The sequence below is a fragment of the Rhinatrema bivittatum genome, chromosome 1 (genome assembly GCF_901001135.1).
Source record: "Rhinatrema bivittatum chromosome 1, aRhiBiv1.1, whole genome shotgun sequence".
Classification (NCBI taxonomy): Eukaryota; Metazoa; Chordata; class Amphibia; order Gymnophiona; family Rhinatrematidae; genus Rhinatrema; species Rhinatrema bivittatum.
The window spans coordinates 206,584,761-206,600,362 of record NC_042615.1 but is presented as its reverse complement, the minus strand read 5'-3'; the positions used below and the strand labels follow the sequence as shown (position 1 = coordinate 206,600,362).

Sequence of the window (15,602 nt, the reverse complement as noted above, 5' to 3'; positions counted from 1 at the left end):
CACCTGGAGTAGTATGTTCGGTTCTAGAGACAGAAACAGGATAGATGTGTGGTACAGAGAGGCAACAAAAATGGTATGGGGTCTGGAACAAAAGATCAGATGAGACTGAAGGACCTAAATAAGTATGCTTTGGAGGAGAGGAGGGACAGAGGAGATAGGATATAGACTTTTAAATACCTGGAATGTATTAGTGATGCACAAGAATCAAACTGTTTTCAATGGAAAGAAAGCTGTAGAACTAGGGGTTATGATATGAAACTCAAGGAGGAACAATATCTGGAAATATTTCTTCATGGAAGGAGTGGTTGATGCTTGACATGCCCATCTAGAAAGGTAGTGAAGAAAAGAGCAATGGAATTCAAAAGGTGTGGATGGAAGTGAAGAGGATACTCCATATTGACTGGGATAACCTGCATGGCATGGGGTAACTGCACAGAGCAGCAGTTACTACCCTAAGAAAATTAAAAACTGTACCTTGCAGAGTAGACTGGATGGACTTCTTGGGTCTTGTTCTGCTGTCATTTACTATGTTAGGTAATTGAGACATGTATTTGATCAGAATGCCTTCTAATTATGTATTTAAAAGTGAATACTCTCAGGGAATAACTTTATACTATCTTATCAATAAATGCTTTTCTTATATTCTGATAACCTGTTTCAGTTTTTTATTCTCAAATATTTAAAGTGTTTTTGTTTAAAACAAAGCACTAAACAGTCAAAGGACTATTGGGCAGCTGTTTCTTGTAAGGGAAGGAAGCAAAACCACTTACTCAGGTGTCGCATTTCACACAGTGATTGATGAAAATGTATTTCTTAGACTCATGTTTGCCTGTGTAAGGACTAGGGGTCCGCTAGTGTTCTGGTACTGTTTATTTTTCAAAAAAATATGAATGTTTGTAGTAACTGCTTTTGGGAACTGTAAAAGCTAAAATCTTAATGAAGAGATTTATGTCAAGGTGTAATATGCAATCCATTTATGTTTCAATGATAGCAAGTGGTTTGGAGCTTCTGCGCTCTCATATCTTTACTGCATCATTTACTTGTCATCAAAGATATCTGAAAGGAAACTTGGAGAGTTGTTTAAAAAAATAATCCATAAAGCAAAGGAAAGCAATTTTAATGACCCCCATATGAACTGCTTTGTCAAGAATTAGATTGTTTTTCCTTGTGAAAAGTGAGAAAATAGAGAGAATAGGGCAAGAGAGTCTTTATTTGTCCTCCCGACTGAGGCTGGCTTTGGGAAAGAGAGGAGTCAATTTTTTAGTAGGCGAAAAACATAGAATGGCCACAGACAGCCCTGAACATTGGGGCAGGAGCAAGCAAGTGTGTAGAGTGATAAAAGGTATGAAAAAACAAGAGGGAAATAGGCAGTGGAAGAAGGGGGGAGAGTACCAGATGAAAAACGAGATTGTGTGACTAGAAGGAGAGAGAAATTGAGAGAAGAAAGAGCACTTAGAATATTAAGGAGCTAGTGCTTTTCTTTAATTGTGTCCTTTTTTGGTATGATATCTAAATGGTCCCCATCCCCCAAATACATTTTATTACTTGTACTGTAAAGCTTTTTAAGAATAAAAGCATGCACTTTTCATTGTGGTCTTACCCTGTTTTTCAAAATCTTTCCTAATTCTGTCTTAAGCTGTTTATGCTCTGTTCATACCTTACATGTATCAGGGTGATGCACGCATGGGGTTTTGGTAAAGATCAGCACAGCAGAACCCTTATGTCCATGCAGGACAACCATTACATATAAGAAACTTAATTATACAATTGTAAGCACAACAATTCTATCTGGATAATTTTGAAAGTATTAATTCATGATTCCTCTTATGTCTTGTTTTCACCAAGGCAGAAATGTTTTGTATCCTAGCAACTAGATTTCAAAAAAATTGCTGTACTCTTAAATAATGAAATTATGAAGTGAGAAAATTTGTGAAATATTGTCAACACTGCTTAATAGATCTCTTAAAATATCAGTTGGCTTACTTTTGTCTCTAATTTTGTATTTGGTTTTGGGTTTTTTTGCTAGCAGTTTTTTCCTGTTCTATTGTGGTACAGCCTACATTTGCATGCAATAGGGGGATTTTCTCCCCTTCTTTTTATATTTCCTCCTGCTTCAGACCAGCCATTTAAGTCATAGTCCTTGGCTAGACACAAATTGCAGCTCTGTGCAGAACCCAGCTAATGTTGACATATTTGACCACTAGGTATTGCATTTAACATATTTGACCACTAGGTATTGCATTTGAGTGATGGCTGAGACTTTGCAGCATCCCCAGCCCTAGCTGACCTGATAATTGAATCCAGATCTCATGCTTAGCAGTGTGCAACATTATCAATGAGCCCACCAGACTGACCTTTGTCTCTAATTTTCTTGTTCTTGGTTTTTTATTTGTATATAAAATATGGTTTTACATATTTTTGGTGGAAAGGTATATCCTTAAAATGTGGCATTATCCTACAGTGAGTAGTAATCTCACCCCACATCCCTCATATAGATTATCTTTCTTTTGTGCTGTGCAGTTTTTCTTCATGGACAAGCAGGATATCCTCTGTTACAATGATGTCATCTGATGGTGCCAAAACAGAAGTCCTATCTTAGAGCTACCATCTCATGAATCACCTTTGTCTTTTCTTTCTACTTTTGCAAATAGACATGAAATTACACTCTCCAAAAAAAATGTTTAGCTGCTCATCGTTTTTTTTCCTGAAATAATATTTTACTATTATTTTTTCTTAATTGTTCTGTTTGTCACCTCAAACATAAAAAAAATATATATTTCATTATTTTTTGGCATTTGCCAAAAACCCCTGTTTTTAAGATTGAGTTTGATATCACTTCAATATTTTTCAAAATGTCAGAATCAAAACCAGACTTCAAGATATGTCCTAAATACTCCAAGACGATATCTGCTAAGTATTTGTGTGCCAGCAGTATTTCAGTGCTGGATTGTTGTTGGTCACTCTTTTATATTATGTATCTTTAGTAATCAACCTAGCATTTTTATTATGGGCAGAATATAAGTATTTAAAATAAAAAAAAATATACGTGTGAGATGCCTCGGACCCGTGCCCATTATGTGCGCATGTCCCAGGGCCAGGAGACCCTGGAGCCCCATACTCTGTGACTTCTTAGAATCACCTTATTCTTCCTCTTCTGAAAAGAGAAGAAATCCTACATCTGCAGAGGGAACTTTGCCCAGGTAAAAAGGGCAGAGTCCTCTTGTGCTTAGAGTCGGAGCCTACTGCGGTCTCAGTGCAAGTGCCATGCCCCCTCCAGTAAAGAGTGAGTTAAGTCAAACCTTTTGGTTCCAAGAGTATTGGTATGAAGAAAGAGAAAAGCAATTCCCATACTCCCAATATTGAGGACCACCGGTACATTAAAAAAAAGGGAAGTCTACTAGGTGCATGGTGAAGAATGAAAATCTGTGCAAGAGTTGATATTGTCTGAGTCGCTCTTCAGTGCAGACAGTAAGCAGATGCCATCAGCTAGTGTAGGTGCCAAAGCCTTGTTGGTGCACAAATCTTCTGTGCCAGTGTTTTTCCTTCAGTGCCAAGCAAGCAGAAAAGAGTTGAAATACTCTAGCAACACCTCTGCCAAGAAAACAGTCTTTACTTACGAAAATGCAATTCTGGTCCGAGAGTCGAATGGTTACTCTGGCAATTCCTTATACTCCAATGGACCAACATCCTCTTCTAAAGAAAAATTGGGAAGACTTTATAAAGAAATATATTACTGATATGCTAAAATTGCCCCTCATTTATTAGAGGACATAACCGCTATTTTGGACACCATGGCTTCAAAGTATACCCAATCTACTATATCATCATATCAATGCAGGGATGCAATGGTATAGATCCACTTGGAATCACAGAGTTCTTTTTTTCTCAAGGAGAAGACTTCTCCAGAAGTCACTCCTATATTCCAAAGAGAGTTTGGTTCTTTCCAGTGCCTCCATTTTTGTTCAGAAGATGAACAATCTACAGGTCTTCCATCTGACCTCTCCCTGCAGCAGCTTATGAGTACATCTCAACCTGAAGATATGTCCTACTCCACCTTTGTGCAGAATATGGCTACTCCCTGCAGTGCCCCTATTCGTACCTTCATTTCCAACAGCAGGAGCAAAACAGGTTGCTTAACACTGAGAGAAGGCAGCCTAAGCCTCTACAACCAAAGGCAATCCAAACTTTTGATTACAATTTCATCAAATCTTTTTCTTACCACCCTTAGATAAACTACCAGTAAGAGGAAGGCTTCAGCATTATAAACAAGCATGGTCCCTAACTACAGACTGATGGCTCCTAAAAATTATACATCAAGCATACTGGTTGAATCTCAAATCAGCTCCCCTAAACAATTCTCCAGTGAAGCCCTGTTCAGAAACTGAAAAGTTCATGCTTCTTCATCAAGCGCTTTCAAACAGTGCAGTACAGCTTGTTCCACTGCAAGCAAATAGGGATTTTATTCCAAATATGTCTTATTCCAAACAAGACTTATGTTAGTCTTGAGGGATCTCATCAAAAACCTGAAGAAATAGAAAAGTTTAGGATGAACTCTTTAGATGCTGTCCTTCCTCTGTTAGTGAACAACTTTGCTAGTTAGACTAAACAACAAAATTTCAGACCTATTAGTAAAAATTTGTAACCTATCATTAAATCATTCATTATACCTGAAGACTGGAGAGTGGCCACTATAACCTTGATATTTAAAAAGGGCTCCAGAGGTTATTCGGGAAACTATAGACCAGTGAGCCTGACTTCAGTGCCGGGAAAATAGTGGAAACTATTCTAAAGAACAAAATCACAGCACATATAGACAGACATGGTTTAATGGAACTCAGTCAGCATGGCTTTACCCAAGGGAAATCTTGCCTCACAAATCTGCTACATTTTTGAAGGGATTAATAAGCATGTGGATATAGGTGAACTGATAAATATAAAATATTTGGATTTTCAGAAGGCATTTGACAAAGTCCCTTATGAGAGGCTTCTAAGAAAACTAAAAAATCATGGGATTGGAGGCAATTTCCTTTGGTGGATTGCAAACTGATTAAAAGACAGGAAACAGAAAGTAGAATTAAATGGTCAGTTTTCTCAGCAGAAAAAGTAAACAGTGGAATGCCTCAAGGATCTGTTCTTGGACCAGTGCTTTTCAATAAATTTATTTGTAAAAGATATGGAAAGGGATATGACACAGAAGGCGATCAAATTTGAAGATGACACTAAATTATTCAAAGTAGTTAAATCACAAGTGGATTGTGATAAATTGCAGGAGGACCTCGCGGAGACTGGAAGATTGAGCTTCCAAATGGCTGATGAAATTTAATGTGGGCAAGTGCATTGTTTTGCATTTAGGGATGTTAGGTTCCATATTAGGAGTTACCACCCAGGAAAAAGATATGCAGTCATAGTGGTTAATACATTGAAATCATCGGCTCAGTGTGCTTCGGCGGTCAAAAATGCAAACAATGTTAGGAATTAATAGGAAGAGAATTGTGAGAATAAAACTGAGAATATCCTAATGCCTCTGTCATTCCATGGTGAGACCACGCATTGAATACTGAGTGGAATCTGGTCACCGCATTGCCAAAAAGATATTATGATAAAGGGGACTAAAATGATAAAGGGGATGGTACAGACTCCTCTACAAGGAAAGGCTAAAGAGATTAGGGCTGTTCATCTTTGAGAAAAGACAGCTCAGGGTGGATATAATAGAAATCTATAAAATCATGAGAGGACTAAAACGGGTAAATATGACTTGGTTATTTACTCTTTCAGGTAACAGAAGGACTAGGGGGCATTCCATGAAATTAGCAAGTAGCACATTTAAAACAAATCGGAGAAAAATCTTTTTCACTAAACATACAATTAAGCTCTGGAATTCATTACTGGAGGATATGGTTAGGGCAGTTAGTACAGCTGGGTTTAAAAAATGTTTTGGATAAGTTCCTGGAGGAGAAATCCATAAACTATTAATCAAGCTGACTTAGGGAATAGCCAATGCTATTACTGGCATTAGTAACATAGGTTTTATTTAATGTTTGGATACTTGCTAGGTACTTATAAACTGCATTCGCCACTGTTGGAAACTGGATGCTGGACTTGATGGAGCCTTGGTTTGACCCAGTATGGCAACTTCTTATGTTTTTTGGATGTTAGGTACTTTGTGGAGATGAGGTACAGCTCAGATGTGTTGTGCCCATTGCAGTAAGTTCAGGGGAGCTAAGTATCAAATGCACACCGAAATAACAGGAATTACACAGCAGCAGCTTTAAGGGTACAGGAGTGGAAGATAGAGATTACAGAATAGAGCTGCATGGGATGGGTAATTCTCTGAAGTTTCAGCTCCCACTGAGGGTGACATGGATTATTGTTGCCATATGACTTATTCTATTCAATGGCTTATATACTGCCTTATTCTTCCAAAAGTGGTTTAAATCAATATAGCATAGTATAACATTCAAAATAATGAAACAATCCCAAATGTAGCCCCAACTACCCCCCACTCTAACTGAAGAAGACTAGGGGGCACATCACACAACTGCAAAATAGGTTATATTGGCCACTCTCCAGTCTTCAGGTATAATGAATGATTTAATGATAGGTTACAAATTTTTACTAATAGGTCTGAAATTTTGTTTTTTAGTTCTTTCAGTATCCTGGTGTATATACTATCCAGTCCAGGAGATTTGCTACATTTGTCAATTTGGACGACTATATCTTCCAGTTTCATCATGATTTGGTTCAGTTCATCCAAATCATCACCCTTTAAAACAGTCTCTGGAACTGGTACCTCCCAAACATCCTCATTAGTAAACATAGAAGCCAAGAATTAATTTAGTCTTTCTGCGATGGCTTTATCTTCCCCAAGTGCCCCTTTAAATCTTCAGTCATCTAATGGTCCAGCCGACTTCCTCACAGGTTTCATGCTTCAGGTGTGTGTATACATATTTTACATTTTTTATTTAATCAATTTGAATTAGTATATTCATAAATAAACTTTATATAGAAAACAAATATGAGGTTACAAACTAACTATATATCTCATAATAATCCACTATACTTCACCCTTCAAATTCTCTAAAAGTCCATTATAATGTGGAATCCAGTTACACAATTCCCAGAAATTAATATTAAAGAAGTAAATAACAGCACTATTTAAGCAGGGCTCAAATTTACAATTGAGAATCTTTTTCAGCCTTACTGGAAAACCGATGGAAGCTATAATTAAGATTCTTCTAGAAGTACAACCTTATCACTTAGAAACTGTTAACTGAGATGATAGAAAAGAATATGATACATCCTTATATTTAATACAGCATTTGTGAGGAAATTTAATCAGAAAGAAAGCTCTAATTTGTAACACTCTAGGCCTAAGTTACAAAAGTTTTCTCTTTTCTGTCTTCTTTGAAACATCTGGAAAGATCATAATGTGAAGATGTAAAAAAATCTTGATCCGATATGTAAAAAACAATCTCAAGACCCAGTCTCTATCCAGGCTCTTTCCAATTCCAACACAAATGTTACTCTCATACTTGCTGGCTTGGCTTGAGCAGCATCTGAATTCTCCAAAATATTACTAATATCTAAGATCGATGATTCTAATGTAAATCAGATTGGAATTCATTGCCTTTTTTGTAAAGGTGGCAAATATGCTTTAGAAATTGGAGGAACTGCTTGTTCCGGAGCCTTCAGTACTTCAACCAGATATTGTTTAAGCATATCTTTATGCAAAATGTAAGGTGCTTCGGGAAAATTAACAAAACGAAGATTCCTCCCCTGTGCTAAGTTCTCAAGCTTATTCAGCACTAAAGTATTTTTTTTAATAAGAGATTCCTGAAGAAGTTTAAAAGACCCCATTTCCTATTTAATCTCATAAATTTATTGACACATTTATTTTGGAGGTTTCCAATATTTGTAGTCTATCGTCTTTATCATTGCGTTTCAGAATTAGAGAGTTTAGCTATGTTTATAAAAGAATTACTGAGGCTATCAATAGCTTCCCAAATAGAGTCCAATGTTATCTGTGCAGATCTTACCAGAGAAAACTGCTAAGATATAGATGAGATCCCCAAAGCTGAAGTTGAGGATATGAGAAGTCTTTCTTCTTCCATATTCTGCCTTCCCAAGGCTGATAATCTGGTCACCTCGCCGAGAAAATCTCACTCTGCATTTGCCATCTCAACCCTGCAAGGAGAGCTCCCTGTCAGGAAATCGGGGCTGGTGGTGTTCATCTGTGTCCCAGATTGCAGCCAATGCAGTTCTCAACATCGGGGGCAGAGAGATAAATGAGTCAAGAAGAGAAACTTGTCCTTCCTCTACAGCTTCAACTCCCAGTGACTCCACTACTGATGTAACTGCCCCATGAATGACATGGACATGCATAGAGCTGACACAGGGTTGCTCAGGAGGACCCCAGGGTAAATCCTTTCTTTTCCCTCCTTTTGCAGCCAATATGTGGCATTTTGAGGCAATAGACAGCGATTATGTATGAAAGGAAAAGAAATCATGCCGTTAGTGCTTAGATGCCATTTTGGACCCCGGGTTCGGATATATTTTAAAAAGTTTCTATTATGAGTTTTTACCTCTATGGCCAACTTCATTTAAAATCCTCTCTTAGCCTGTATTATCAATGTTTTACATTTAACTTGACAATGCTTATGCTTGTTCCTGTTTTCTTCAGGTGGATCCTTCTTCCAATTTTTGAAGGAAGTAATTTTTTAGTTAAAATAGCCTCTTTCACCTTGCTTTTTAACCATGCTGGTAATCAATTGGCTTTCTTTCCACCTTTCTTAATGTGTGGCATACATCCGGACTGCATTTCTAAGATGGTATTTTTAAACAATATCCATGCCTGTTGTAAAAGCTTTACATTTGCAGCTTCACCTTTCAGGTTTTTTTCTTACTATTTTCCTCATTTTATCAAAGTTCCATTTTGAAAGTTTAGTGTTAGAGCTGTAGATTTACATATTGTCCCCCTTCAGTCATTAGTTCAAACTTGATCATGTTATGATCACTATTGCCAAGGAGCTCCACCACCGGTACCTCACACCAAATTCAGCATTTCACTAAAAATTAAATCTAAAATAACTCCCCCTCTCATTGGTACCTGAACCAATTGCTCTATGTAGCAGACATTTATTCCATCCAGGAACTTTATCTCTCTAGCATATCCTGATGTTAAATTTACCCAGTCATTATCGGGGTAATTGAAATCTCCCATTATTACTGCACTGCCAAATGATTATCTTCCCTAATTTCTCTTAGCATTTCATAACCTGTGTCATCATTTTGGCAGAGGAGTGCAATAGTATACTGCTATCGCTATATTCTTACCCAATACATATGGGAATTCTACCTATACAGATTCTACTGTGCATTTAGTCTCTGGTATGATCTTTATCCTGATGTCACTGCATTGGTTACAAGTACAATCCAGAATTTATTATAAAGTTCTAATGATAATATTCATTCATTATAATAACACTAGCCTATTACGAGTGACACTACAAATCTACAACCTTCAATGAACACTAAGATCTCAAAATAAATGACTATTGACTATTCCCACAATACGGAGCACACATCTGACACAAATAAGAGATCATGTGTTTTCAATAGCAGGTTCAGCACTCTGGAATTCTCTGCCTGAGATGCTACACACTTTACCAGATAGAAAGAGATTTAAATGTGAGTTAAAAACATGGCTATTCAAAATTGCTTATAAATTAACTTAAAAAAATCAGAAAAAAGAGAGTCAAAAAGACAAGAACAAAAGATAGTCGAATCATGAAGATTCAGTAAAAGAAAGAATGTAAGAATATCAAAACAACCCACCAACTAAGAGGTGAAAACTATCATTTTGTTTTAACTTCCTGTATTCATCACCTAATGTACTACTAAATCAAATATAAAAATGTACTAGAAAACTTCACTTGAATAGTTAATACCTGTCTATGACTATTACGTCTGTAACCAATCATTAATTTGTTTGTTGAATTATAACTATGAATGTCACTTTGTGAACTGTTGTGATCTACACATGGAACGACGGTATTTAAAATATCTAAATAAATAAATAACTAGTTGCTGAATCATTTGAGTAGAGTACTTCAAATATTTAAGCATCTGCCACTAGATCATGTTTTAATGCTGTCTTCAGTTTGCAAGTAAACATCCTCTTTTCTTACTCCATGCCTTCCTGAAGTCTGTTACTGTTGTAGTGTCCATTATTCGCTCTGGGAAATCATTGATGCATTCGCCACACTCTATAAAAGCTTTATTTTCTGATGTTGCTTCTGAATCTAGTCTTTCAGAGCCTCATCTGAAGACCCCCTTGCTCTAGAACTTCCCTTCCATTGAAAAAGGCTTAATACTAGTATATTAATAATACTTTTTCAGGTATTTGAATATATATATCATATTTCCCCTATCACCTCTAGGATGTACATATTTAGATTGTCTCATCTCATATGACTTTTGATGCTGATCCTCCACCATTTTGGTAGCCTTCTCTGGACTACTTCCACTCTGCCCTTCCAAAGTTATGGCCATTGGAAAAGGACACCGTACTGCATCTCAACAAGAACTTGTACAACAGCATAATAACCATCTTTTTTTTTTTATATAATTATGCTTCTCCCTAAACACCCTGACTTCTTTCCAACCTTAGCCAATGGCTTGTTGCATTGTTTGACTACCTTGAAATTATTGGATATGAGATCTCTTTCCTGCTTTGTGGCCATCAGTATTTCACCTCTATCATGTAATGCTCCCTTGGATTACTGCACTCTACATGAATAACTGATTTTTTTAAATATTAAAACTTAACTGCCAAGCAGCCAACTATTTCTCAAACTTTCTTAAATCATCTCTCCATCTTACCTATTCACTCTGTTGCAGATCTTAGTGTCATCTGCTAAAAGCCAACTTTTTCCTCTTATCTCCTTGGCAATATCGCTTACAATGAATGGTAGCAATCCTAAGACTGAACTCTGAAAGTATAAGCTGCTAAAGCTTAGAGCTCTTCTCCATCCCAAGGCTGCTAACTCCAGAAAAGGCCAGCTATTTTGGATAAGATTACTGTTATAAAATGTCATTTGAAAAGTAAATATTTTGTATATGTTATCAAGTTACTATAAAACTTAAGTTTTTGCCATTGATAATATCTGGTTTTGTGCTTTAATATTTATTCCATTATAGAATAAATGTATAATTCAGAGATTGGATTTTTTTGTAATATGTGAATTTTTTCCTCCCAGTTCGAACAGGAGAACCAACGCCTAGTCAGTGAGATGAACAGCTTAGTAGATGAAGTAAGGTATGTCTCTCTTTTATTCCTCTTGTTTTCTGCGACATTAACTTTCTCAAGGTTTATAGATAAGATAAAGGTACATGTGCAATTTCTGCAGATGGTCTTCAACAAAAATAATTCACTGTTTTATAAACAATAAAAAAAATACACAGTGTGAGAGTATTGCATGTTTAAAATTGCATGGGCCAGGTTACCAAATGAGTGCTTTACAGGTTTGGCCCATGGTGATTTTAGAGCAGGAGCCTAATTAGAGGGGCTGGTAAATGCGGTCTGCTAGTTTCTTTGGATATTTTATTTTTATTTTGTCCATCGATAGGCAATCTGAATTAGCTATTATATGTTTGGTGACGCCATCCAGTGGCACCAAATGGACTTGTCTTTCCCAATCTAGGAGAGCTTTGAGCTCTACTCAGCATGTATGGGAGTTTCCCATGCATTCTTCGCCTCATGAGCCTCTTTAGTCATTTTTTTTTGTCTGAGCATAGGCACGGACATGTGCTCGGACTCTCCTCATACTTTTTTCTCTAAACTTATATTCTACTTTTTTGACCTATATTTGACAGTTGCCTTGCTGCCTGGCAGCACCACACAACAGTACTTTTCATTGCTATCTTAAAAAAAAAAAAAGAGAAATTCTTTCCCCAAATGCTTTGACATTTCTAAATGAAGAATAAATCAACGGTGAGCTGTTTTAAAAGTTGCATATGTGACAAGGTAATATCCCTCACCAACAGTCGTGAGCTCTTCTATCGATGCCTTGGTCCAGAACATGACAAGGCAAATTGTTACACCTGAGGACAGATGTGTCTGCACTCCAAACGTTCCAGGGCAATTTGACTTGAGAGGCTTTGTAAATCTCTTCAGAGATACAACAGATCTTCTTTCCCCAATGCAGCATCATCTGCCTTTTCAGGGAAAGAGTTGAGCAGGATCATTGGTCCAGGCCAAATCCATGGGTTGAGTATGGTCAGCTGCTCTTCATCAAAGAAGCAGCAGCATCATTTGTTGGAGCTGTCAAAGTCTGTATCAGAGTAGCATGAACACTCCAGTGTAGTGAATCAGTGCTGTCAACAAAGGTGTGTTGGCACACCCGACACATGAAGCATCAAAGCAATCCATCTATGCATCAAAGCATTTTATGCACAATGTACCAATGCACTCCCATGATGCACTCATTTGCTTGATGCATGCCACCCCAATACATTTGTCACATGACATCAGTGCATTTGATGAATGAGACAATGATGCACGGTGGTTGCACCAATGTCTTTGACGCATGATGCTTTGAAATATGTAGTGCCTGCAGCTATGTTCCATCGATGCATCCTGGAATCCCTATGCACAAGCCAACATTTGGCCCATCGAAGCATTGCGCAAAGACATGGTGCAGCCCTGATGCATTTGATGTGATCAGCGCTCATGTCTGGTCAACATCCTCCTCGTGCATTGGCTTCATTGATGCATCTTCCTAAACAGCAGTCAAAGCAATCGAAGCCCCATTCTTCCAAAGCTTCCCAAGCATTCCACGCCATCAAAGCTGTTAATGCATCAAACTCGCCCAATCCTTCAGGCTGCTATACCAGTACAACTTTATGCAGCCCATCCCAGATCTACAAGGTCATGGGTCATGTTACCACTACTTCCTCCAGTTACTAGTATCCTCACTCCAACGTGGATGCTTTCTGAAGGCATCACGAAACACCAGATAAGTAAGTTTCATAGTTCCGTTAGTGCACACTAAATCACATTAGTGTGCACTAACTCGCTTTAGTATGCACTAACACAAATGAAAAAAAAAATTAATACAGTGTATAGTTACATATAAACCAATAAATTTCTTCCCTGAAATCAGCCTTTAAAAACACTTTCAACAGTAAATACGCGCGATGACATAGAAAAACAACAAAATGTACTTCGATGAGATAACTGATGCCGATTTTGAACAGCTACTTGACACCACAGATGGCGAAGATGACAATTTTTGAAGTATTTTAGTGACGTGTTTGAAGATTTACTTTATAAAAAAATGGATGTTCAATAAAGTCATGCTTAAAAATAATGCCCTGTTTCTGAGAGTTCATTGCAAGCACCACTGTAAGCTATCAAATTTTGAACCTCTGCCTATACGCTGGTTTTGCATTTTTCTAATTTAGGATGTTAAAAAAACGATGGTCGACTTATACAAGAATAGACTTATATGTGAGAATATACAGTAATAAAAATAAAACAAGATGAAAAAAATATTTTCTGGCTGCACATCCCCCTACCTGAATATATCATCAGAGCCTGTAATCTGGAGTTCAGAATCATTGTGCACTCTAGCAGTGGAGTCCAGTCAGTCAGAGGCAATTGGCCAGAAGAGCTTCCTGGTTCACCCTCTTTGGCATTGGAGTCCTGAATCAGTGAAACCTTACCAAAGGAATCAGAGGAAGAATCTGCAGGTTTTACTTCTGACCCACTTCTAGACCCTCCTGGTCACACCTCACCCTTGGGAGACATCATCTACTCTTAAGTTTGTGGAAAAGGTGAGAACATCATTGGGAGTCCATGTCCTTAAGGAGAAAGACCTCTGTTCGCAGTTACGTGATCTGCTTCAAATTCTGCATGGCATTTCAGAGCCAGCAGCTCTTCCAGTTCACAATATCCTCAGTATTTTGCTAATGAGAATATAGACAATTCCTGTCTCAGTTACCCCTATGGTAAGAAAGCCCAACCTTAAATACAAGTTTCAAAAGTGCCCGGGATTCAGCATCATCCAGCTTCCACACCAATCTATATTGTTGAGTCTGCTATGAATAAAGCAAAAAAGACACAAATTCATTCAAACTTGCCTCCAGGTAAGGATCATTAACTACTTGATAAATTTTGGCAAGAAAATCTTTCAAAGTTCCATTCTTTCTGCTCGCAATTTTATCCAGTTTTATATGGTGCAGTACAGTATATTCACGAATGCATCCATCCCCACCTCAGATCTGTGTATGAATCATTTGTTTCTGTTTCATGTACTTCTTCTGGGATATGGCGTGGCTTAGAGCATGCAACATTTGTGAAGATCTCAATGAGAATTTGGATGACCTACCTTGTTTAGGAAACAACCTATTTGAAGACAAGCTTAGAGAAATGGTCTCTCAGAGTAAAATTCAGAATGGAGCCATGCAGTCCCTCTCGAAGAGTCCTGAATAGCCTTCTGCTGCAAGACTCTCCTTCACATAGAAACGGCTGTATTTCCACAGATGACCTTACCACGTTTTTCAACAGTACATTCTTCTGTACCTTCTAGTCCATTGATAGCAGCCACTTCCAACCAGATTGCATCAACGAGAGCATCGTAAACCAAAAACCATGCAGCAGACCCAACCCAAGCCTGAACCCAGATTTTAGTTTCTCTCAACAAGTCCCACCCTTACCTTCCATGGTGGACAATCCAGCTTTTCTCGCAAAAGTGCATCAGATAACCAGGAACTTCTGGGTCCTCAAAATTGTGCAGTCTGGTTACCGGTTGTGTTTATCCTGGCTTCCATTCCTACCACATTGTATTGCGATCTCTCTCACTTGCTACAGTTTCATCTAGAAGTCCGGTCACTTTTTTTTTTATCAACAAACAATAAAACCAGTCCCTACATCCCAATATGGACAGGGCTTCTACTCCACCTATTTCCTCATCTCCCAAGAAATCAGGAGGATTGAGGCCCATTCTGGACTTGAGACACTGATCAAACATCTGATCTGAGAGAAATTCAAAATGAATTCTCTAAGCCTGTATATTCAGAAGGACCAATGATTGTGTACCCTGGACCTGAAGGTTGCATTTGCCCGCATACCCATCCATCCTTCTCATTGACACTACCTTTGCTTTCAGGTGGATTTTTCCCATTATTAGTGCATGGTACTCGCATTTGGGCTATCGGCAGCGCTGAGAGTCTTTACCAAATGCTTCCCAGTGGTGGTGGCACACCTATATCATCAGTGGTTTCAAGTCTTCCTATTCCTGGATGTCTGACTAGTCACAGCATCTTCTCAGGAAGAAATACTCTGTCCCTGCACAAGACAATTTCTTTATTGCAACTAGTCAATTTGAAAAATAGAATCTACTCCCCATTCAGAGACTCCAGTTCATCGGAGTGCAGATAATCTCAACAGGAGAGAGTATTCCTACCTTCAGAAAGAACAAATGCCATGAGATCACTCATCCAAAGCTACTCTTATTTCTGCGCTCAACAGCCAGTGCACAGCTAGTGATCTTAGGACATATGGCAGCAGCCATCCATGTAGTCCCACTGGCCTGCCTCTA

At 38.0% G+C, this 15,602-nt stretch overlaps 1 protein-coding gene across 1 annotated transcript in view; it reads left to right on the top strand.

The window, feature by feature from the left end:
- STX18 (syntaxin 18) overlaps positions 1-15,602 on the top strand; it is a 380,104-nt gene that overhangs the window by 298,494 nt on the left and 66,008 nt on the right. The window contains exon 8 of the mRNA XM_029591101.1: positions 11,259-11,317. Within this exon, the coding sequence (XP_029446961.1) occupies positions 11,259-11,317 (59 nt within the window). The remainder of the gene's footprint in view (positions 1-11,258; positions 11,318-15,602) is intronic.